This window comes from Falco rusticolus, chromosome 3 (genome assembly GCF_015220075.1).
Source record: "Falco rusticolus isolate bFalRus1 chromosome 3, bFalRus1.pri, whole genome shotgun sequence".
NCBI classification, from domain to species: Eukaryota; Metazoa; Chordata; class Aves; order Falconiformes; family Falconidae; genus Falco; species Falco rusticolus.
In genome coordinates, this window is record NC_051189.1 from 62,394,626 (window position 1) to 62,419,142 (window position 24,517).

The 24,517-nt window shown below is 45.6% G+C and overlaps 1 protein-coding gene across 5 annotated transcripts in view; it reads left to right on the forward strand.

The window, feature by feature from the left end:
* LDLRAD4 (low density lipoprotein receptor class A domain containing 4) overlaps positions 1 to 24,517 on the forward strand; it is a 294,703-nt gene that overhangs the window by 247,095 nt on the left and 23,091 nt on the right. Inside the window, exon 1 of one of the 5 annotated variants that reach the window (XM_037378824.1) lies at positions 20,951 to 21,023. The exons of 3 other annotated variants lie outside the window; for them this stretch is intronic. Coding sequence is in view for 1 of the 2 variants with exons in the window: in XM_037378822.1 (XP_037234719.1) it covers positions 21,603 to 21,672 (70 nt within the window). In the remaining variant the exon portion in view is untranslated. Of the gene's footprint in view, positions 1 to 20,950; positions 21,024 to 21,125; positions 21,673 to 24,517 lie in introns of those variants that run through there. One more of the 5 variants, XM_037378822.1, reaches the window with a different exon arrangement.

A 24,517-nucleotide genomic window follows, 5' to 3' on the forward strand; every position in this document is an offset into this window, starting at 1 on the left:
TGGAAATGCTAGCCGTCACAAGCTTGGAGTTGGCCAGCCTCACTTGAGGCATTTCCACTGAGGGCTAGACTTGGGACTTTGAAGTCTTCGGAGTGAATCTAGAAATCCTGTGGTGGAAAGGCATGTGGAAATCCAAGGCAGCATTATTTTTCCGGGATACTGGATACAAGTAGCCCATCAGAATAAAGAACTTTTCATCAATCTCATTTACCTTATGTTCAGAGCGTGCACCCTGTAAAACTGGAAATTGAGACTGTACTTTAACAGGCTGTAAATGAGCAGATTTTAGGCAGTTGGAATCAGGTGGTGTGTGAGGCTCATGGCATCGGTGGCACAGTCCCTCTTCCAAGCAGAACTGACTTGCATCTGCCCAGCACCTCCATTGCAATATGGGGTGCCGGGTTTCCTGCTGTCCCACACTAGAGGTAGGAGGCAGGATAGCATGACAGCTCTGGCTTGCAAAGAGCTACTTTTTTGCTCTGTTTCTACACTGTTTGCACCATCTAAGTTAGTGAGGTACCTGTTTTATAGCGGTGGGTACAGCATGAGCCTACACTGGCATGCTGTAGCTACCTTCCTACATACTTGCTTTCATCCAAGTTGTACAGTATGAGGAAAGACTTGGCATTGTCTTCCTGACTTACCAAATCTTGTATTAGTCATGTCTTTGGGAGATGGTGGCAGTTCTTCACCTCCCACGCATAGCCTAGATATAGTCTTTTACCGGGCTCAATATGGATGTTAAAAAAAAAATAAAATAAAAAAATCCCAGTTCTTCAACTTCTTTAACTGGAAATTGGAATAATTCATAAATGGTACAATGAGGAGAGCAGCAGCCTATGCTATCAATGGTATTTTTTGCTTCCCTTCCCCCTCTTGCTGTTGTGGTAGGGCGAATTGCATCATTTTTAATAAGATTAGAGCTATTTGCATTTTAAGGTGTTCAGGGTATTAGCTGGCAGTGTGTCAGTTTAGTCTGTCTGAGCTGGCTTTGGTCACCTCCCATAAAGGTTAGAGAGTTCAAAAATATTGTGCCTTGTTGAACTGAGAGTCTAGACATGTCTGGAGAGATCCTTAGTTTTCAGGGTTTGTCTAAGCTTTGTTTCAATAGGGGTGTGAAAGCTACCAAAAATGACAAGCTAACACAAAGGTTTGAAAGTCATTTGAGTACCGTGTGGGTGAGAAATGCCTGTATCTGTACTCTTAGTCAAAGAACAGTAAAAGGGCACACATTAAAAAAATAAAGAGCACTGTAAAGTAAATGAAAGGCCCTTTATTTGTGTGTAGAAATTGAAAAGGAGTTTGGGGTTGCTCCTGGCTGTACTGTAGAAACTTAGGTGTGCTGTTCAGACCTCTGCGTGGCAGGCTGTAGTCGTGTGCATTCGGCCTGATCCCTGCAACCTTTCCTGGATGTGAGCCAGGTGACAGCCTTCCCTAAGGCTTCAGGAATGAAAGAAAAGAGCAATAAATATTCCAAGTATTATTCCCGCGGGACTGCACACTTTGCCACTTGTGGAGCCCCAGCTGATGTTGGTGGACCTGTGCTCCATGCAGCCTTAGCCACCCCTGTCCTGCTCAGGTACCTTACCTCTGGTGCCACCTTTCTGTTCAAGAGGGCTTTCACTGATGACCCCCAGTTCTCCTCCTTGAAAAGGCTAGTTCCCTTTTCTCTTCCAATTCCCATGAGCCTCTTTAACCCTTGGTGGGGAAAAAAGCATATTGTCCAAGAACATGGCTTTCAGGGGAAGATCTCAAAACAAGCAGCAGTGCTGCTTCTGTACCATAAGCTCTCTTGAATCATGGAGAGTTTAATCGGCCTTAACAGAAGTTGGACAGTTGCCTGAGCCTTGACAGATGCTGCTGTGTATTGTGTGCTATCTGGAGGAGTCCCTGTATGCTGGGGTCGTCTTACCTTGTGTAGGTGCTTTGAAGCAGTGGTTGAACTAGGAATGCTTAAGGATATGCCACAGAGACTGCTTTTGAAGTTGCTGACAGATGGACAAAACACTAGAGTTACACACTGTTGTTTTTCCCAAAAAAGCTTGAGATTTCTTGACTAGCAGATCAAGTAGCCTGGGAAAAGGACAAAAGAACAGTAATGTATGCGAAATATCCCTGTTGAGGTTTCCTAGAGAGAAATTAATGCAGAACAGGAGCTATTTGCTTCTGCAAGTTTCTACAGGCAAATTATAATTCTTGACTGCTTTTCAGTTCTCATGGTAGTTGGAGTATTTTAAAGCTCTGATTCCTGGAACCATATAAATAAGAATGTCAAGTTTCATTATAAAGATTTTATAATAAAGCATGTTTCTAGCCTTCCAGACTGCGGCCTAAATCTTTAAGGCATGGCCTTAGTAAACTCAAATGTTTCTAAACAACAGAAAACAATGGAAACGTTTTCTTGATCTTGGGATTAACTTCAAGTGGGTAATACTAGAATTACCAAACTTTCCTGATGAGTAGTGCTGAAGGCTCTTGAGGGATTTAACCTCCTCAGCAGTTATGTTTAATTTGAAGTGTGGAGAAAGAGAGCAGACAGTTTATTTCCCTAGTTATTTAGGCACCATTGGTGATATATTTGTGGGTTTGTGTGTTTAATACTGGCTTTGATGTTTTCCCTTATGCATCTTTTTATTATATAAATAATGTCCTTGTTTCTTAGTGTTTGTTGTTAGTGTGTGCAAATACATTCATCTTTTGTTTCACCCTTCCCTAGTGACCTGTTACATTTAGTTATAGGATATGCAGAAAGGAAATAATTAGTCTAACTTTGATCTGCCCTTGAAATTGCGCTGTGCTTTTAAACCACTGTAAAAGAGGAACAGTAAGTTTGTTTCTGCTCTTCTCAGCAACAAAGCACAGAGTGAATCTAGGCATTGTAAATTACTGTCTTACGATAGCCTAAAGAGCCATTTTTTAACAAATGAGTTGTAGATGGAGACTTTTCTTTCCAGTGGGTTATGCTGCATATTAGGGCAGGGTGTGCCAGGATCTCCTGAACTGTGAAATCAGAAGAGACTGTTAAATCATCACTTCTGAGCACCTGTGTGGGTGCCTGTTTCATCCCACCTGCTTATTTTCATATAGTCCCTCACCTTAATTTAGGTGTCCCCCCTCTTTTTTAAATTGAAGCTTAGTTTGTTGTTGATTCATTTCTGCATAGCTCTATAGCTTTTCTTTTTTTCTTTTTTTTTTTTTTTCCTTTTTTCCCCTTCCTCTTTCTCTTTTGTCATTTTGCCATTCTGCTTGGCACTGCAGGAGCAAATTATTAAAGGTTCCCTGCTCCAAGGAGCTTGGGGGTGTGTGGTGGGGCGGTGTGGGGGTGGGAATCTGCCAGAAGTTATTTAAAGTAGGCTGTGAAATTTGCAAAATGTTACGGGAAAACCAGGTATAGTTTTCTGTTCCTGGTCTCCATAGTCTGGAAGCAAAGCAAAGTTTGGGTGATAGAACAAAAACATCTTGGACAGTTGTTTTTTCCAGTTGCTGGTGGTGAAGGACAGTCTTGGGTAGTATGGCCACAGCATTTGAACTGTGTGTCCATCTAGTTAATTTGCTTTTACTTAAGTTGGACCTTTCAGATTGCATTTTTGGGGTTTTTTAAACCTTTAATTATTTCCCAATGTGAGGCTTTTTTTCAGACACCAAAAATGCTATAAGGTAGGTAATAGGAAGACAGAAAGCAGCTTTATTTTTGTTAGAATCTGGTCCTTGTTTTCATGGTTTCTTTTAATGCTTAGTAAAAAGGAGAGCAGAAGGCGTTTGGAATACAGAAAACACAATGGGGCTAATTTCTCCTGCTACTCCCCATGTTCGGGCTTTGTGGTTACTGCGTGTGGCTTGGTGGGAGATTGTCGTAGTGCAACAGAAAACTGTCTTGGTGGGTGATTCAGTAGATGGACCCTGATATAGGGGAAATAGTATTTGCTGTCAACACCCTGAAAAGGTTTCCTTCAGGATGGGTGGGTTGTTTGGTTTTTTTTGGCTAGGCAGATGTTGAGCTAAGAATATGCAGAATTTTGTACAGTGGTTGTGAGCATTTTACTCCTTAATCTCACCTCCTGTTTTATAAGAAATTAATATTTTTTGCTGTAGTTCCAGACGTCAAGATTGTAGATATAAGGACTGTCTTTTTTTAATTATGCAGTGCTCAGGCCACTGCAGTTGTGATTCTTGATTGAAGGATCTTTGTGTTGCTGTAATACAAATAAAAGGTCAGAATGAGCTAATTTTACCATGATGTTGTTTAACAAGCATGGATGAAATGTGAAACCAAGGTCTTTATAGATCCTCATAATTAAAGATCCCACTGTATAGTTCATATTATTTTTTGTTACTATTTTTATTTGGGTTAACTATTATTACTACCGAGCAATGGCTTCCAGTCCAGTTCAAGTAATTTTGTTCCTTTTATCTGTTAGCTGTATTTCCTGCCCAAAGCCATTGTGTTGTTGCTTTAAGATGACATCCCCTGTGCTGTACCCCAGAGCTAGATGCAGTAATATATGAAAGTGTCTTTACACACTTCACACTATTATGATGCTAAATTATTTAGGTTTTTCAAAAGGCATTTAGTTCTCTGCTGAAAGAGGATTCAAATGTGTACAGCAGTGGTGGTTATTACTCTATGTATGTTTGTCCATAAATGCATATGAAAGGTAGAGATGTTAATTTTAGTTTCGCTGAGTCTACCAGGCTGGAAACTGAATGTAAATCTGAGTATGTATCTCTCTCTTGCGTTTGCCTCTAGCAGCTTTTAGAGTTACGAATGCACATTTTTAATGACTAAATGTAACATTAACAGAGAGCCATTCTGCCCCAATTGTTTCCAAGAGAATGGACTTGCTAGAGACTGCTTTTAAGTAGCCACAACTGTCTAATCAAGGTTTCCCCCATCCCCCTGGAAAAAAAATAAATTAAAAAGCAGAGAAAATGAGATTATTCATTTCTGTGCAAGCTTCAGAGTGGCAGCTGGACTGCCAAGTAGAAGGAAGAGATCATGTTGTATGGCTGCATGAAAGACACTTTCCTCCAGAAGGTGGTATTTTTGTTCAGCCCTACAGCATGTGGGCGGGAGTCTGTATGGTACCACCAGGGCTGGGATGCAGTGGTGGTGTCATGATGGGTAACCTGCTGCATTCTGCAAGTGTGGGTGTGGAAAACAGCAGCAGAGGTGGAATACTGTAAAGGGTGCAGGGTCACCATTAGGTTATTATGTTTTTCTTCCAATTTTTCAACAAAACCCTGCTGCATTTTAGGAGTTTAACAGTGAAACAAAAATATTTTGGAAAGCCATCATAGCCTTTCTCTTCATTTTGCCTTTCTATGCTCCCTAAACACAAGGTGCTGCTTTGCTGGATGTTGGGGCTGGACGTGCAGGCTTGGTAGCATTACTGCTGCATGCTTGCTCTTTGCAGCTGTGACTGGGAGAGGGCCAGTGCCTACATGGTGGGACCAGCCTTGGGCTGAGACACCCAGGGGACGAGTAGCTTCCCCGTGTCAGTGGGGACAAAGTGGTCCAGCTTCTGCTCCTCTCCCCTGGCCTGCCACAACAGAGAGTTTGTGGCTTGCAGAGAGCAGGGAGGATACTTGCCTTATTCTGCCTATGCCTCCAGGCAGTTTCTGCAAAGCAGCTAGCCTCTGGCATCTTGCTGCTGTGTTGAGGAATGGGTATCTGAGTCCTGTTGGACAGGCTTTGGAGTTTGGGGGGTCTATAAGGGGAAATGGAGTTTGGCTAGCTAGAAGACTCCATCAGCTCCTGGCACCTTCCTGTTCCCTCTTGTTCCCAGTAACGTGAAACTGATAATCTTAAATGAAGTGGTTAATGTACATTACTAAAAAAAAAAAGAAAGTATATCGCAAGGTTGTGTGAAAAGTCAGAGAAGGTTTTGACCAACCCAAGGACAAGAGCGATTCAGAAAGGCGTGCAGGCAGCTGGTGATGAGGTAAAGTGCAAGAGATCATCCCTTCTCTGTCCCACCTATGCCAGCAGGTTGGGAGGCCTTTGCTGGGTGAGGCATCCTGCCAGCTCCCTGAAAGGAAGGCTTTCCAAGGGGGGTCAGGGCTTTCACACTGCTCTACCCTCTGACCGGGCTCATGGGGGCAGGGAAGAGACCTGGAGCAAAAGGCAGCACAACCACTTTTAAGGGTATGACCTTAAAGGAAGAGGTGCTGGAAAAGCCAAAGATAAAGACGGCCCAAAACATCCTTAAGGCTGCCAAGCCTAAAATTAGATGCAGGCTAGGCTTTGTTTTCCTTGCAGGCTCACATGCCACATGCATCTTCCCCCAGTTGGCCTACTCCGTGATGACGGCGAGTGCTGACGCCAAGGAGCACTTGACTCCCCAGGAACAAGTTTCTTGTGACTTTCTGTGCACCCCATTGTCACACGATGGGAGCAGGCAGGCGACACAGCAGAGCTGCCATCACATGCAGGCCCACACGGTGCGGCACTGCTGACAGCAGTTATCCTGGGACTGTTGCCATTGACAGCCAAAATGTTGTTGACTGCAGGGAACATTGAAATTATTATTGGTGAGCAGATGAGGTATTAAGTGCAGAGTTGACATTAGGAGTCCATGCACATGACACAATTCACCATGTCACACATTGGTTTAAAATGTGGGCAGTGGATCAGGAGCCAGTAGCAGAGAGATGCTGGATACCACACCCCACGTGCATGTTATAACCCTTTCTCAGAGGCTGTCACTTATGTTTTGGCAGGGCACCTATTAACAGTTATGCCCAAAAAATCCACTTGTGCTAGATGGACAAGAAAAATACGCATTTGGACATAGATTGGCCATTCTGGGTGGCCAAAACATTGAAAGATTATACTTTGAGCTGCACTTCTGTGCAAATACAGTTTGATTCTCATGTCAGTGCATTAAAATGGAGTAGTGTGACCATACAGTCACTACTGTTTAAGATGGTGTATCTGTTAAGCAGACATGCTGTTAAATCAGACTTACTCTGTGAGCTCTGAAACAGGCTATCTTAATTTTATTCAGAATTCGCTTAGCACTGTTGTATCCACATTATGCAGCATAAAAGCCTGTTAGATACGTGCTCACCAGGGAGCCCTGTGACTGAGCGAGAGCCCTTCTGATCTGTTTGCCAGGTTGCTACCAACTCTGCATGAGACTTGGGCAGTTTTAGAGGGGAGGGATACAGGTAAAACTAGCTGCTGTGCAAGGGACTGATCAGCCCAGGACATTCCAGGAACACAGAATTCGGTTTTTCATTTTGCTTCTCCCTGCTTGTCCTGTTTCTTCCAGCTGCTTAGGGAAAGCAGCAGTTTTACAGCTGCCTTCTTTAATCCCCTTTCACTGGACTGCAATTTTACCCAAGCAGTACCTACATTAAAGGAAGGGAGAGGCACGGAGTATAAAGCTGCACGAAGGGTTTTACACTTGTCTCCTTGCTTGCTGTGTAGCCAGGATAAGTCATAACCGTTTTTCCAAATCCCTGTGAGTTTTTCTTCAAAATGAAGTGATTAACTTCTTCTGTAAACTTCCCCTTGTCTAGGGCATCCAGGCCTTGTGCTGAGCTTGACAGCATTCAAGATCGCCTGCCCACATAGACTATTAGGTTCTGCTTATCCTTCGTTTCCACTGCCTGGTGAAATATTAGATAACGGGGAAAGAGCTTATCTTACATGCGTCTGAACTGACAAATATGGCAGCCTTTCAGTAAAAAGGCTAATGCAGACGAGGCCTTTTTCCTGGCTAGAATAAGAATGAGGCCAGCGCTTGTCTTCTGCCACTGACAACGGTCAGATGCGTGCAGCATGATTTCCATAGCATCCAGACAGTCAGAGCACCTAAATCTACCTGTCTAGTCAATACATCAGCTTTGCTGGAGCGGGGAGCTGAAGTTTGTCATTGAGGCGGGTTTCTAATGCAGCACGAATGGATCTTTCAGCTGTACTCCAGGGTAAACATTGTAAGCCACGCAAATTTATTTACCAGCGGTGACAAATAACTGTGTCAGTCACTTTTGTTTTCTTCCCTAAATAAGACATTCTCTATAAATGCCCTTATGGATTTAATTTTTGCAGCTTTAACCAGGGGGGAGGGGAAATGGGGGGGATTTCTTGCTGTTTGAACAGGTTAATATTAGTGTTTTTTACTCTCTGTGTTTCTGCACATGAAAAAATGAGTTTAAGTTTGGACTCGATGATCTCAAAAGTCTTTTCCAACCTAGATGATTCTATGATTCTAATAAACTTCAAAGGGACCCATTTCAGGGTTTAACAGTTTGATGGTAGCAGCTGGGAAACACTGTCCTGGTATCAGTATTGAGGTGAGTTTGGCTGAAAAGCATAGCTGAGAAGTCTTTACCGTGCCAGGGCTACCTGGAGGGGGAAGAGGAGCAGGAAGGAGGGGGCTGCTTTGCCCGCAGGGTGCTGAGCAAGGCCTGTTACTCATTTCAGAAGTTTCTTGGCTTGTCTCAGGCATAGAGCTGTGCTTGAAGTTTAACGCTTCCATTTTGAGAGAGTACTCACCATTATAATGTGGCATATTTCTACATTGCATTCATACAGATATTTTGGGAAATTGTTTTCCCAGCCGTAAATCCTAAACTGTACATTTGCTGTCAAATTCTCAGCCAACAGCTAAAACCCAAAGTGTCTGACAGCTCATAAAGCTGGGGATCTAGTGGGAGAAACCGGTAGCCTTTTCAGAAATGAAGGACTAGAAGTTAATGGGTGGCTTGCTGCAGTTCGGGGAAACACAAGTGTGCTCTGAATAGAGGAAGTGGAAAGAGTCGTTAGTTGGGCAAGCCAGACACACCTAGACAGCATCCTGAGCTGCTGCCAACCCACACGGGGTTTTTGGACCTTTTCCAGGCTTTGTTCCTGAAAATAAATTGTTCAAGATGGGAAACTTTGAAGATTGCATTGACCAGTGAGCTGTGCCTCTGGGTGTGAGCTTCAAGGGAGAGAACACAGGCTTTGAATTTGGGCTAGAGGCTCACAGAGAAAAAGCTGTGATCAAAGTTTAGCCTACATTTCATATGTTTGCAGGAGGTGATCTGCAATTTTTTTGTTGTTTCTCCTTATCAGTGAGGTTTATTCTGGCCTCAGAAATTGAGAAAGGGCTGTCAATCTGATTATTTAGTTTAGCTATTGACTTGCTTTGTAGCTGCAATTCATATAAAATGATTGCTGCTGGGTCTATTTCACAGGAGCAGCACATGAAGAAATTAACATCTATAAACCATTCAGAATATGTAAAACAATGGATATATGCTAAGTATTACGTTATTTATTTAATACTCTGATAGCCATGTTGCAAAACAAATGAAGAGGTGGGGATATCTTTTGGAACAGAATATACTGCAGTGCCTGCCCTGATCTGCATTAGACATCTGCACTGTGAAGTACAAGTGATGCTGAAAGATGCACTGAGAAAACAAATGGGTTACAATACTGTCGTGTTAGAAATGACAAAATGTGTAGGCAACAGAGAAACTAAAACTACTTCAGTTTCAGGCATAATTGTAAAGTATTAACTGAAGAAATACAGCAGGAAAGGTAAAATATGAACAGTTTGGAAACTGGGACTCACAGTTTCACTTCTTTATATGACAGAAGCTCTGTGCTAAAAAAAAAAAAGAGCAACTTTTCTTTTAGCTGAATTTTTTTTTTTCAATTTAACACTGGAAACCACAACTCTTACCTATAAAAGTAAAAAAAAAACCCAACACCAAAAACAAAAAAAAACCCCACCTTCCTGAAATTTTTTTCAGGTATTCACGTTTAAGCTGGCTTTAAGGAGGACACCTACAATGAACAGAAAGTCCTAGTTGAGCTTTCACAGCAAGAAATATGAGAGCACATGAAGCAAAAATGCCAGAGTCCTTTCAAATTCAAAGTGTCTAAGCTGTCTGCCCAAAAAAAGGATAGATTCAAGCTGGGAGCCAGTTTGAGTTGTATGACAGATTCATGTTCCTTGTATGCACAGCCTTGGCTTGAGCAGTTCCCTTCTTCCGATCTTCTGTGTGTAAAACAGAAACCAGATATATTGACAGCAAGGTAAAGTTATTTGATGTGTCTATAAAAAACAGGATAAGAGCTGGAAAGAGTGTCCCATTTTCTAATTAAATCTAATAAAACTGTGCTAATTCAGTGACATGCAGCTTCCAAGGCAGGAAACATGGCAGGTAAGGTATCAGCAGGTGAGCAACTCAGCCTCGCCATCCCTAGTGTGGTACAGAAACGTTTCTCAGACTTCATCCATGAATCATCGGTGATTAGTGCACGGAGATTTCTCTTGTGAGACCCTTTTGTGTACCTACTGCAGCCAGGGAATCAGATCCCTGAGAACAGAAGTAGGCTGGGAAGCTCTTTCCGTAGTGTGTAAACTTTGTGAGGAAAGTAATTGCAAGCTTGCACTGCATTCGGTTGCGACTACAGAAATAGGAGTGGTGCAGCATGTACAGGGAGTATATACTGCCCTTCCTGAGGGTGGGGGCTGCGTGGCCAGGTCTTTGTCACATGCCACAGGGAGTTTGTATGCGTGGTCCTTGTGGTGTGGTGTGCCCAGGCATCGTGGATGGGAGCGGAGGTGCATGGGTGCACACAGGTGTCTGATGAAGTCCAGGCGCACAGTGTGTGGGGGAGGTTGAGATGCTGTGTGCAGGTGGCCAGCACGTGCCTCTGATGTCAGACGTGTCCCAGACCCTGCACACTCACTGAGTATGCACTGCACTGGCAAAACACGTACTCTCACGAGTCATTTGTCTGGGACTTCTGAATGGCAAAAAGCCTGGTCTGAGCTGCTATGCAGATCAGGATGTCAGGCGTCCTGAAATCCTGGACAAATCCCCTTAGTGCTTTTGGTAAATGTGCAACTGGGATTTGCTGTTGTGACAGCAGATCCTGTGGTAAAAATACCTGTCTCCCAGCACTGCAAACCTGACTCGCGTCCCACAGGTAATGGGTGAGCAGTCGGTGCTGTTTCTTGAATTTTTGCGCAAATGCGTGAAGCAGTCCTGGTGGCAGGGGATCACAAAGCTGCATTGCAAAGCACTTGCCTGGCTCAGGCCAAATCTCTGCACCTGTGGCTTAAGACTCAGCAGATCAGAGGTATGGCAGAGACCCCTGACCTCAGACTGAACGGGATGATGTCTCTGCCCTTTGCTTCTCCAGAAGGCTGCATCTGCCCTGCACTTGCCAGTGCAACTTGACGGTGTGGAAGGTGTGCGGGCAGTGTCCCCTCCTAGGCTGGGCAGGAAGCACAGCCCTCTCCCTGGAGGCTGCATAACAACTTGGGTTTGTTTGCTTTTAACCCTTCACCTTAATCCTAATTTTCATTAGGTTTCATTGGGTTTTTTTATTAAGAATTAGGACTGTGCCAAATTTGAAGCATCAGTAGTTTCACTACCACAATGGGGTAGCGTAGAGTGAGAGGGAGTGAATGTGCTTTTCCTGCTCTGTGTGTGCAGGCACACATGAGAGAGCACAGTTTCTCTGTAACTCTGAAAATTAGTATCTTACTCTCCAAACTTCCTTTCCCACAAGGAGATTCACCCAGAAGGTCTCACCCCACCCAAACAGGGTGTAATGGTATCTCTTTAGTGGGCTACACAAAAATGCTACCGGTGAGTCAGTACAGTGTCGGATGTACAGTCGTACAGAGTGTGAACATAGGATGAAGTAGTTTGAAATGCAGCCTCCCATCCAAAAATACCAGCCAACCAACTGTAAGATACACTAACTGTCAGTTCCCAGTGTGTCTGTTGAGATTTCAAGCAAATTTTGGTTTTTGCTGGCACACAAAGGAAAATGCCATTGCAGCCACTTGGGGCCTGCCTTCTGCTCATCGGGAAAGGGCACCACTAGGCAGATCTTGAAAATGCACCTTTATGATTTAAGTGCTCATATGTCGTCTTCAAAAGTGGCTTAGCAGCCCAAATTTCATAGAGTACTGGTATCAGGCGGTGTGTGAAGACTGGCGCAGGTGAGGCCGTGCTCTGTGGAAGCGCTGCGTAGGTGCTGCTGTGGTATCAGGAGAGGGAAGAGTGGGGACAGGCAGGGAGAGCTGAAGGGACTTCCCTTAAGTCACTAGAAGGTCTGTGATAGAGCTGGGGAGAGAAGTTGAACCTCAGTCTGATGTAGCTAGTAGACGATGCATTCTCCTTAAACATCTTTTATGCCATATATTTGGGGCAGTCTTGTATGTGCTGTACGCAGGGCCATTTTTCCATTTCTTTCTCAGTCCCTGAAGTCCTCCTATGAAACACTTCAAGTTTAAGTATACTGTACCAAATTCAGTGTTATGCTGGTAGTACAGGGGAAGAAATGGATGGAGGAGCAGTGTTAGAAAGCACCCCTTCAGCCCTTACTGAGACCCCAGCTCTGTCCTAGAGTTTGTTCAAAAACATCCATCCCTCCTGGATTGCCTGGGCTGAGTAACATCACAGCCCACCAAGTAGTGGGACGCTGCTATTCCACGGATGAAGCAACACTGCATTGCCGGTATCATTAGGCTGCTGGTTTTGCTTCTGGCTCTTGGCTTCCACCCTGAAATGATGGTGTCACTGGAGCTGCCTAGAGGTACAACAGTTATCCCAGCCTTATGCAGGGTACAAGAGGTTGTCGGTCTTTATGGTAAATGGTCAAGCTGCCTTCCTGTCATATGTGTAATGTCTCAGAAGTGGTTTGAGCTTGTAGATACCATTAATTATGTTGAAAACAAGAATACTGTCATTGTGCTGGGTAGGATTGGCCTAATTTTATGTAAAGTCGATGCGGATTTAAGCTTCGTTTCGAGTTACTAGGGTGCTGTCCATCAAGTCATGTTTGGAAATCGTTTTTTAGAAGCTGTGCCAGTTTTAACATGCTGCTTTAATATTTTTCTGGCTGCAATAGGGCAAGACATAGAAATCGTACATTGTCATCACACAGAGCTGTGAAGCATGGGGTTTTTTGGTTTGTGTTTTTTTTTCTTTCTCTCTCTTGCACTCTGTCATATGGAAACCAGATCAAGATTATGAAATTATTGCCCACAAACTGTGATCTTTTTTCTCTTTTGTGGTGGGGACTGACAAGTCAGTGATGGCTTGGTGCTGTTGGTACTAGCTGTTCATGCTGCACGCATTTGTATGTATCAGGAAGTGCTGAACTTGGCGTGCTTCTCGGTTGGCACACAGGCTGGTAAAACGTCAGATTTTTAATTGTGATAAAGTTCATGAAAGAAAAAATTATGGCAGATGTTTCCTTTTGTCAGAGCTGAAGTGAATCATTAAAATGTGATATGATGTACTATGAACTAGTCAGTGTAAACATCATCCCTGTGAACATGTCAAAAGACTGAAGAACGTAGACGATTCATGGTAATGTCAAAAACCATGTGGTCTGAATGCTGTATTACCAAGCTCTTCTCTTTAAATGCAGAGCATGAATCTTATGAATTTTTATTGCCTTTATACAAAATGAAAAGATAACATATTCTGCTTTGGTAAAAATAGCCTGGTAGCTTCTGCAACATGGTTGTCATTTCGCTGGTGGTATACTCAGAGGTCTGCTTTTCACAAGCAGCAGTGAGGTATCCGATTCTCACTGAGCACTGAGCTTGCTTGCCTAATTCCCTCTTTTCTAGAGGATGTATTTTTGGGAAGTCTTACTCCTTTGCCAGTCTGAAGGAAGTGGCAGAAACGCCGCTGCTTGCCGAGGAATGCCTGTGATGATGCGTTAAAAGTGGCTCCCGATAAGTGGTTATGGAAAAACTGCAGGAAGCTTCTGACGGCCAACATTCTCTGTGGACTTTCTCTCCCACCTCCTCACATCCCCTGCAGGAGGATTATTGTCTACATGCTCACTTAGGCCATTAGTCAGAACAGAAGTGCATTAGAAACTTCCTGATGCTTCCCCATGAGCTGAGTACATTGTATCTGCAGTTATTCTCATTGTGGCTGGTCTAAGAAGTCTTGACTAGATTCTGATTCTTATTCCCAGTGTTGTCAGTTCTCAGTATTTTAACATAAATTAAGTGGGTTTCTTAATGCTTCAGCTGTTGGAATCAAGGGAGTTGACGAATATCTTCATTTTGACATAAAGGTCAAAGAAACACCGGAAAGATGTGATCGAAGTGTACCCAAAGTCTTGTTTTATGCCACTCTGCCACTCTTTGATCTCTGATTTGAGGGAGCTTGACTTAACAGTTTGGAATGCTGTGGATTAGGAATAAAATATTCTGTTATATCATAAAGTGGCTTATAAAGTGCAGCAAATCCAAATAATTTTGCATGTCAGAAGTCTCAGTCCCCATCTCTTTTGGGGATACACTGAAAGTGAGGTGAATGTGTTTTGCAGAGCAATTTGAATACTTCTAAACTGTGGCCCCCTTCTCCAGATCAATTACATTGATTTACTGGGGAAAATGTGTGTTTGTGTGCATGGACATACACAAATTGTATACAAACAATGTATTTTATTTTAAGCAGGGCTGCAGAAGCCAGAAGTAATGAACTTAGTACAGAGATTCAGTGATAACAGTTGTTAATGGCAAGGCATCTGTAGTTTTTGCACCATGGTGATTTGTGGAAATGCACTGTTCTTTTTTAAATCAGCATAAATTTTTACACCTCTCTTGCACCATAGGAACTTAATCCATCATGAAAACTCGGTAGAAGCTGCACCATTGTATCCTGAGGCAGATGTGAAATTTGTGTGAGTCACTGATTTGTGATCAAGCTGAAGGAAACTGAGTCTATAGTTCTTAAGAAAGAAGCCGCCCATTTGGGATGCATTTACGCAGCTCTTTTTGTATAAATCATTAGCGCTATAAACTATCCATTGTTGTTAGGAGAAGAAATTTAACAATGCAAATAAAACAAAATACTGTGGCAGAGCAATTTTATGCTTGATTGTAATGTTTAATGGCATGTTCTCATAAAGAGATTTTCCCATCCTTCAGACCTATCATGTCTGTGACTCCCTTGATTTCCAATGGTTTGGATGTCCCCCATTTTATTCCTAGAGTTGTTTTCTCTAGAGCAATTTCTGTAAACATGCTGCAGCATGGGGTTATCCAGGGTTAATTTCCCTTATGATTACACATCCAGACAGCATATATGTAAATGCGGCAAGACAAGTGATAAGAAAACTGTAGGATAAAAGAAAATGAAGAAAATTCCCTTGTTTTGCTTGTAGATCCATTTTTCAGTATCAGTGTATTTTCCTTAATTTTCAGTGTTAATGCTAGCTTACATGGGCATCCTGGTTCTTTAAAAGCTTTATTTTTCTGTCATCGCTGGCCTAAATTTTTGCATTATGTTGATTCCCTTTCTCTCCCCTATCTCTTTGGATATTTCTTCCAGGTTCCTCTCTTCATCCTTTACTTTCAGGTACTAGACGGCACCATCATTGAGGCAGAGCTTTGTATCTCTAAACCAGCTGGTTATATTAGTGTCAGAAATAAAAATACAGCGTTCACATTCTACTTGTATTTTTAGTGCTTTACTGTAATCCTGGTTCTACTTTCCCTTCTTATCTCCATTCTATGTCTTGCCCTTAGGTTCCTTTTTTTAGACCAAGGTTGATGGGTTTTCTTGTGATCTTGGAAGGTTTCTGCACTGTCCAGCTTTTTGAGGTCTTCCCATACACCTTAGTCAGAAAGTACTAAAATATCTTGATAGTCTGTTAATCTGCAGTCAAGTGCCCGTTGTTTTCTTTTCCTGGCTGCCAAGGAGTTTGTTGGGAATTGAGATTTATGGAGTGAATACTCCACCTGGCAGGAGACTCTCTGTAACTCCTAAGTGTGTTCTTCAGTGGAAGAATGAATATTCCTTTTTGTGTGTAAAATACTGCTAATAGCTTATTTAGCAACCTATATTTCTACAACAGGGCTTTCAGTTTTGTGTTGGAGGTGGGTTCTTGCATATGCATAGATTCTAGCACCCATGCTAATTCCGTCTCTCATTTAACTTTCATCTGTTCCTATGGTAGGATAATGCATGATGTGATCTCTCAGCTTTTTAATGTGGTTCTTAGTGCATCTCTTCTAACTCCTGTTTGAATGGGCTAAAAAAAATACTAATAATGAGGGATGATTCTTCCCTGTACTTGCTGGGAATTGCGTGGAAAACACAGGGAGCTTAGGCAGGGTAGTCATGCTGCAACCACTGAGACTCCACAGAGTCCAGTACCAGATATTAATTGCATGTGCTGCAGGGAGAACTCTGAATAACAACAGGATTAAGAAAAATACGTTGGTGATCCTTTCTTGCCTTTTCCTTAAATGGCTCATTTTTACAACTACTGGTTAGATTTGAGCTCAACGTAAGGCAAAAGCTGTGGAATGTGATCAAATGAGGGATGCAAGGGGTTGCAGTATTTTCAGCACAGCTGATTTTGTTCACGGTTTTTTAATAGAACTAAATGGAGGATTGAATTAGTCGATGATTAAAATAAGTGGAAGCCACTGTATTACAGTGTTCGACGTAATGGGTACCTGCGTGAAATTTTGGTTCTCAGTCACCCAGTTGCTTCGTCCCTTTAGGGTTATTTTCAAGGTCTGAGTAGCCTGGACTGATTATCACCCTCAGATTTACAGCTGCCTGTCCCTGCGTAGAGTTTCTTGTTCCTTACGCGTCAGCACTAAGAAATTTGTATCTGTTTTTCAGCAGTGGCAGACGAGCATCAAAGTTACCAGCAGTGTAATCTCCAGGGTAAACAGGGCCAACACATTATGCTCGCTGTACCATTTAACCCTGCTGGAGGAGATGACTGTAAATTGCCTGTGTCGAGCTGGTGCGTGAGGACTAATAGAACTGCAGTGGGGATAATTCATGAGTAGATTTTCTCACTCGCCAGTGTAAACAGAGCTAGGGCTAGTCAGGTCTGAAACGGTGATTACTTTTAAAACAGCATGTTACAATTCAGTGTCCCAGGTTGAACCCTCCTTCCAGCACAGGAAAACAAACCATCGCATGCGTGGCTACCACATGGACCACGCAGGCTGTGCAACTAACTATGCATATGAAGAACTGCTTTGTTTTTCTAGGAAATGAGGTTTGGAGGGAGGTCCTTAACTGCAGATTGCAAAGGGTGATTTAGAAAAAGAAAAAAAAGAAGAAAAAAACATCAATTTCACAATCCTTATTAATGCAGAGTAAAGAACAGCTTGAACAGGGAGTTAATTTAGAGGCCTTGAATACTGTCCTCTTCTGCATTAAATCCCTCCACCAAACTTGCGTTTTTTGGGTTGTGCTGATAATCTCTCCACACTGCTCCTGTCTGCTTGTTCCTTGCACCTGATCACATTAAATACAATGACATAATAGATATGCACCTGCTGGCAAATAAGTTACCTGAATTCACTGCCAGCGAGAATAGCACTTTTCCTTTCCCTGGGGTGGTGCCATTCCTCAGTATCTTTTTCTGACAGATTTAACCTGTAAACTCCAGACTTAATGGAAAAGGTGAAAATTTGCTCCAGGAAGTGGCAATTTGAGAGGTGGGGGCATTTGGTGTGTGTGTCTGCGGTCACTTGAAGCCCATCCAGGGTGCAGACCCTTACCCAAAAGGGAATGGTCCTGGTCTTCTGCTCTGTCTCTCACTGACCGTTTCCTGCTGCCTTTTGTTGTGTTGGCATCAGCGTTCACCCAGCAAGCAATTTGACTTTTTCCACTGTGAGCAGAGACCTGGTCCAGCTCATCTGTGCTACAGCTGTGTCGCTGTCCGCGGGTGCACTGGGGCTGGCACAAAACGGACAGCGGGAAGGACCCAGGTCCATGCTCCCATGGCTGCTAGCTTGACATGGGGCTGGGATTGCAGCAGGCGGTGATTACCTGGGTACTCCCAAGACCTGCCTGGGCTGGCTGGGGGGCTGAAAGCATAGCTCCCCCCCCAGCAGGCACGTGTCACCCCAGCCTGTCTTTGGCTGTGAAGCATCATCCTGGTGCCGCCTGGAAGAGGCACATAAGGATGCATGCCCCTGTGTGAAGCATTAATGGTTGTAGACATGTGACCGTCTCAGATGGTTTTCAGGGCTGAAGTTAGGTGCGTGGCTCTGAGCTGTATCAGGGAGGGGGAAGCACCTCCGCGCACACGCACACCCCCCCCCACACACACACACACTGTCCAGGTTCCCCAGGTGAGTGACCACAAGGGGCTGACTGCAGGCAGGATGAAACACTCCCTTATTTTCCAGTTTAAGACGGGGTTTTTTTTTTACTTTTCAGAGTAAGGGCTGGCCAAAAGCCTGCCCACAGTCAGTAATGTCTTTAGAGAAGCAGAGAAAGAAAGAAGGAGGTAAGTAGCAGAAATGCAAAACTCCTATTGAGAAAGCAGCACCTGTCCAGTTTTGGTCACCAAAGCATAACGCTGTTTTCTTACACTTAAGAGATAATATCTTTGCTACTAGTAAAACCAAAAAATCGGCTTTCGTTCTTGTGGTTTCCAGAATGAGTCTTTTGTTTTCCCAGTCAAGACCGAGGAGACAGATCAGTAAACACATCCTTTATAAAATTTCACCTAAATGTTACCAAGTTTAATTAGCCCTTGGGTTTATCATTAATATGCTAGACTTGCAGTGGCTTGTGGAGGAGCATGATGACTCGGTGTGCCAAAGCCTGCTTAGGTAGCTTCAACCCTGTCACCAGAGCAGCCAACCTGCTCAGAGGTCATGTGGAACCTGCTGCTGGGAGGGGGATTTTAGAAGGAAGCCAGTCCCCTGTCCTTGTTGACAGAGCAGCTTTTCTGGGCTATCTGGCACTTACAACGCAGTTGTTCAGCCCCTGAAGGGGTTGATTCACATTAAAAACTTGATGATAAATTCTTAATAAATAGCCAAATATTGTTCTGAGGATGTTCTTGAGGATGCTTATCAGGTGCATTGCTTATGGATACAGCACTCTTAATGATTTTGCAGCCATTATGCCTGCGCTTGTACAGTAATACTAAACAAATTTTGGTGGGTAGGGAAGTAGTGGGCTAGAGAGGGAGTAAAGCGTATAATCTTACCAGTCTCTCTACATACCGAGTTCCCAGTTTTGCCGAAGCAGTTGGCTTGTGTTAGAAGGTTAATGCCCTTCAGGAACTGAAAAGATTGAACATCCAGGCTTCAATTGTAGGAGACCGAAGTAAAGAAGCAGTGTTAATACTAATACATTAATTTTATTTTTTCTGCTTATAGTCTTTGAACTACACACATCTGAAACCAACTTCTCATGTTAAATATGAGGTTTGGGAATGATGCGTGTGGGTCAATCCTTGGCTCAGAAAATCTGTTTGACACTTCAGTCCTTGGCAACGAGAATTTGCAACAGGAAGGTAATCAGCCTCAGCAGCGACTCTGTACGCACAAAGCAGGCCATGCCCATACAACAGCCATGTTTAAAAGGCTGGTCTGTTGAATCAGTTGTTTTCAAAGTAGGCTAGGGGAGATGAGATTGTAGTTTGGAAGGTGTTCCACATCTGCTGTCTGAACTGAATTACTTCCCTTTGCTGGTAATGGTGCTGTAGTCTGTTAACACTCCGCTTGCACAAAAGCATTCCATTGACATACAACTTAAACTCATTCTGCTCTTCTAGGAACTCTCGGGATATTTATTTACAGTCCACAATCACTGTCCCCCAGCCTGACTGTACTGTTTGGTTTGGGGCCTTAGTCCATGCAGTATCGAGCTGAACATCAACAATCGTTTAATAAATCCAGACAGCAGGGATATAGCCTGTAACCCAGCAAGGGAGCCTGCTGTGTGCTGCGGATATGGGTATCAGGATGTGTCTTCTAGTATTTTCAGCACCCTGACTCTTCTGCATGCTGGCTTGGCGGATGACCGTGTGCAGGCTGGCTCCTCAGGCTCTTTCCCCTGTTGGCCTTTGCTCCTTGACTTTAGTCAGGGGATCCTTCTTTTGGGGGGGGGGGGGGACTGGTCCATGAAGTTCACATATTTGAGGTGTGGGGAGCAGCAGGTCTGTCTCCATGGGCAGGCCTAGAGCATGTCTGGGGGCAGCCTGGGCCATCGCGGCGGTGCTGTGAGGGGGAGCGGTGCTGGCGTGGGGCTGTGACGAGCCAGCCAGCCCACTGGAAGCAGGACATGCTGCAGCCCAGCTCCTGTGCCTTCAGCAGCTCCCAGGAGCTGGCCGAGTACGGACCATCGGGTGAGCTCTCTTCTCCTGCTCACACAGACACGCACTGGTCTTGCCCGCTGCTTTGGGGATGCTACCCCAGAGACTTAACGAGCAACGGGAGGGGGCTTGGCCTTCCTGGTGGGGCAGGTACAGGAGGAACATCCCGGGAGCGGAGGGACACACCGCTCACAGGTAACGGGGGTCCTGGCGAGGCAGGGACCCCTGCGGGGCTGGGGGCAGCCTGCAGTTCGGCTGCCGGGCTCCGACGGTGAGTGCGGGGTGGGACGGCAGGCGGTCGGGCTGAGGCCCAGCCGGGCTGGCTCCGCCGCGGGGCAGGGGAGGGCGGGCGCTGCTGGAGCCGGGAGCCTTGGCCAGGAACCACGCGTGCGGCTGGATCCCCAGGCTCGGGATCCCCGGTGCTTTCCTTTCCCCTCCCCCTCTTATTTTTTTTTTTAAACGCGTGTGCGTGGATCGCTGGCGGTGACAGGCGCTCTTTCCTCTGGGGGTTGGCGCGTTACCGTATTGCAGCAGGGGGCGCCTCCCCGTTATTTTACACTCCCCCCCCCGACCACGCCTGCGGTGCTGCGCGGGGAAGATTCCGCGTTTTCCGCTTCTGCCGGCTGTGTGCCTGCGGCGCGGGACGGGACGGGGGGGGGGTCCTCTCCGGCGCCTTTCGAAGAGCCGCGTCCCCGGTGGGGATGGCTCGGTAACGCGGGGGGCGTGCCGCTGACCCCCGCTCCCCCGCCGGGGCCGGCAGCCGACGGAGGCGGGCGCGGCGCCGGCTCCCCCGCGGGCGCGTGACGGCGGGGCGCGGGCACGTGCGGGGGGCGGGGCGGGCGGCGGCGCAGGCGCGGCGGGCCGGGGCAGGCGGAAGAGCCTGGGCGCCCCGAGCGCCCGCCGGGCCGGGCCGGGCTTAAAGAGCGGCGGGGCGGCGGCGCGGGTAAGCTACGCACCTTCCTCCCCGCGGCCCTCCCGGCCCCGCGCCGGGCTCGGCCAGGAGCGGGGCGGCCGGGGGCTTTGTCCGCCTTTTTTTTTTTTTTTTTTTTTTTTTTTCTCCCGGCGATTCACCGCGATTTTCTTTATTGTTTTCGGGGTTTTTTTACGATTTTTTTTTTAAATTCCTTCCGCACCAGGCGGGGCCCCGCCGTCCGGAGCGCCGAGCCGCCTTTCGTGTCCGTGTGTCCGTGCGAGCGCTCACACGCGCGGCCCGGGGCCCGGGGAGCGAGGGCGGCCAGTGCCGGCCCTGTCTGCCCGCTCCGGCTGGGCCGGCGCTCCGCGGCGTGCGGCAGCTGCCCGGCGGCGGCCGCGGTGTGAGCGCCGGGGCCGGGCCCCGCCGGTGCGCTGGCGGGAGGGCCGGCCGGCCGGGAGACTTGTCTGTCGGTCCGTGCCCGCGTAGGGCTGAGCGGGCAGCCTGGGGACGCTGTCCCCCCGCTGGATGGAGCCCAGGGCTGCCGGTGATGCGGTGCCCCCCGCGGGGGCTGGCGGAGTGGTTTGAGCCCCCCGTCTGCCGGAGGCGAGCATGTCCAGTGAGCAGCTTAATAGGACAGCGGTGAAGGATGCGCGGTTAAAAGACCTGTTGTTGGAAAGAGGTACCCGCCTGTTCGCTGCTGCGCCCGCAGGGGCAGGGCTGCGGCGAGCCCGGGCTCCGGCTTACCGGAGCGAAGCCCAACTTCGCGGCTGGCGGAGCCGAGGGACGCCGTGGGGGCTTCCCTGGCCGGGGGGGGGTCTGTCTGCCGAGGAGGACTGCGGGTGGCGGTCCAGGTGCTTTCGCTTGCGTGCATGTTGACGGGGTTATAAATAATTTCTCTTGTTTTCATGCTTTTCTGTGGAGGTGTCGTCATTCAGTATATAGTTGCTTTTTCCGCGCTGGGCACTTACCATAGAAAAATACTCTACTAGGAGGAGAAAAATGTATTATAAATGTGATTTCCTGCGTGTAAAGAAACAGGTATATGCAAGTGTGACAGAGAGACTTGGGGAGGTAAAAAACCGTGTCGTTTCTCTTCCCCAAGTCTCTTTGCCAGCTGACAGCGGAGGAGCCGGCTGGAGCAGGTGCCGGGGCGGGGGGCGAGGCGGGGGCCGGCGGCCGCCGGGAAGCACTCGCGGTGCCTTGAGCGGTGCCGGTGAAGAGAGACCGCTGCAGCTCTTGTTTTTTCCCTTTTTCCTGTTAATAACCTAGTGAGTAGCAGGAGGGCTAGTCAGGAGGAAGGGTGAGGTTGAAAATTACCTTCCTTTTTTCTTTCAATCCATACTTTAAGCGAGGAAATCCTCTCGAATATCAGTAGGGTGTTCTGTTGCAGTTTGCATTTGCGGTGTAAAGCTGGACTTGGAAAATCCTGTGTGTTGTGGTTTTAATTTTCTTTACTATGTGGCCATGTTTTAGTCAAACATTTCGAAATTATTCTTCCCCCCTGCCAAGGGAAATGCTCAGAGACCCAATCATTTATTTCTAAAGGAGAGGTACTGTCCCCTGCCGCTGAGATGCTGGAGCCCTGATAAATTTAGAAGACTCTGCCCTCGGCAGATAGAGAAAGTAATATGTCATTCCAGTGATCTTTGCATTCTAGGAAAGCCTAAATCAACATTGCTTGTTTTGCATGTTGCCCTTTAGCAACAGTCTCTCAATTTCCAGTCTAAAGTATTACACGGACCCCCCAAAAAAGGTTTTGTTAAAGAAACCCTTTAGTACTCGGTAGCTGCAGAATGTGATTTGCAGCAGTCGTCAGTAGTGTTAAGTCTGTATTTTGTTTGTGCTTCTGAGGCAAAACCCCCTCAACTTTTTACTTAAACGTGGGTTTGGTGGGTTTGTTTTTTAATTAATGCTATGCTTCCTGCCTTTTGATCTTTTAGTGCTGACGACATTAGCTTCCAGTGGTGCGAGGGGGGGTGGAGGGATGTTGCTGCACTGCATATGGGATTGATAGCAAAAGTGAAGCAAAGCACTGACTAACCAAAATTTTTGAAGATGTTCTGCTTGGTGAGTGGATGGTACTTAACAGCAAAGAGAAAGTAAATGATAGATGTATTGTTGCCCTTTTACTCTTTGCTTAGCCTTAAATAGGTTTAGTTACTCCTACTGAGATGATTGCAGAACCTCAGCACTTAGATGGTGGTGTGCCTGTGCCCACTGGTAACTTGTGACAAACAGCTGGACCTCAGCACCAGCCTCCACTGGACACCAGTGCACTTGCAGCTCCTGTAATCTGAGGTTTTGTTTGGAGATCTTAGAGTCTTAGGTTTGTAAGAGATCTTAGAATAATGAAACAGTCTTGGACTTCCTTTGGTTCCACTGCAGGTCACTTTGGATTTTATGTGTGAAAAGCATTTGTCTAGCTCGGCTTTATAGTTGTGTTGTGTTTGCATACTGCTGTTACACAGAAGGCTGAGGATGACTGCAAATGAAAGAGATGGGGGGGGGGGGGGGGAACTTGTTTTCTCTGATTGCTTTGTCTTTTTGTTTTTGTATTTTGTTTATCTTTCTTTCTTTATTGGCTTTTTAAAACAGAAAATTTAGTATCGCTTCCCCAAAGTCCATTTTTTGGTGTCCAAAAAAATAACAGTACTTCTGGGAAGTGCCAAAACTGAGTAACTTGCACTGCTGCTTTGCTTTTTCTGCCAGGCTAGCAACCAAAAACCTCTTCCCATTAACTGGAGTTGTCTTTCAAGATGAGAGCATCCCCTGTGAGCGATGTAGTTTCCATAGAAATATCAGCAAGTGTGTAACTCCAAAGGGCAATTCCTCCCCTTGCTCATCCCTGCTGCTCCAGTATAGCCAAAAGGGTGAAAGAGTGACTCATTTCTAAATCTACTTAATATTTGTTGTATAGGCAGGACTTCAGATAAGATGATGGGCTCTGATGGAGTTACTTGTAATTGTATCTCTTGCTACAGCCAAGGCCTTGGTTTCATTTTTAACCATAGTGGAACATAACTTGTTTTAGAATATCAGATCTCTTTTTAGATTTTTACTTGAATGGGAATGTCCTAGAACAGTTAATTTTTATCTAGTTGGAGAGAAGCAATTGAAGAAGACGTTGTATGTAGATTCAATAGGGAAAAAAAAAATCCCCCTCTTGATTTAGATAGCTTTTGTGCCGTTCAGCTGGTTGAAAAATCAAGAGTAGTTTACTAGATAGTGTCCCGATTCCTTTCTCTGTGGCCTCTGCTTTGAAGCTTATGGAACCCTCTGGATTCAGTTGGCATTGCAGGTGGCTATTAAAATAGAGTGGGGTTTGAGTGTCTTTGGTTTGTTTTTTCTCCTAGTGAAATCATTTTATTCTCCAGAAGGCTTGTCTGTACTATTCATGCTGAAGAATTTGTTACTTGTGAAGGCTGCAGAGTAGTATCACCAAGAAGTTTCTTAGCTTTGATCTGCAGCCACTAATACTGAATGATGGGCACTGCCAAAAAAATATTTTCATACTACTTTGGAAC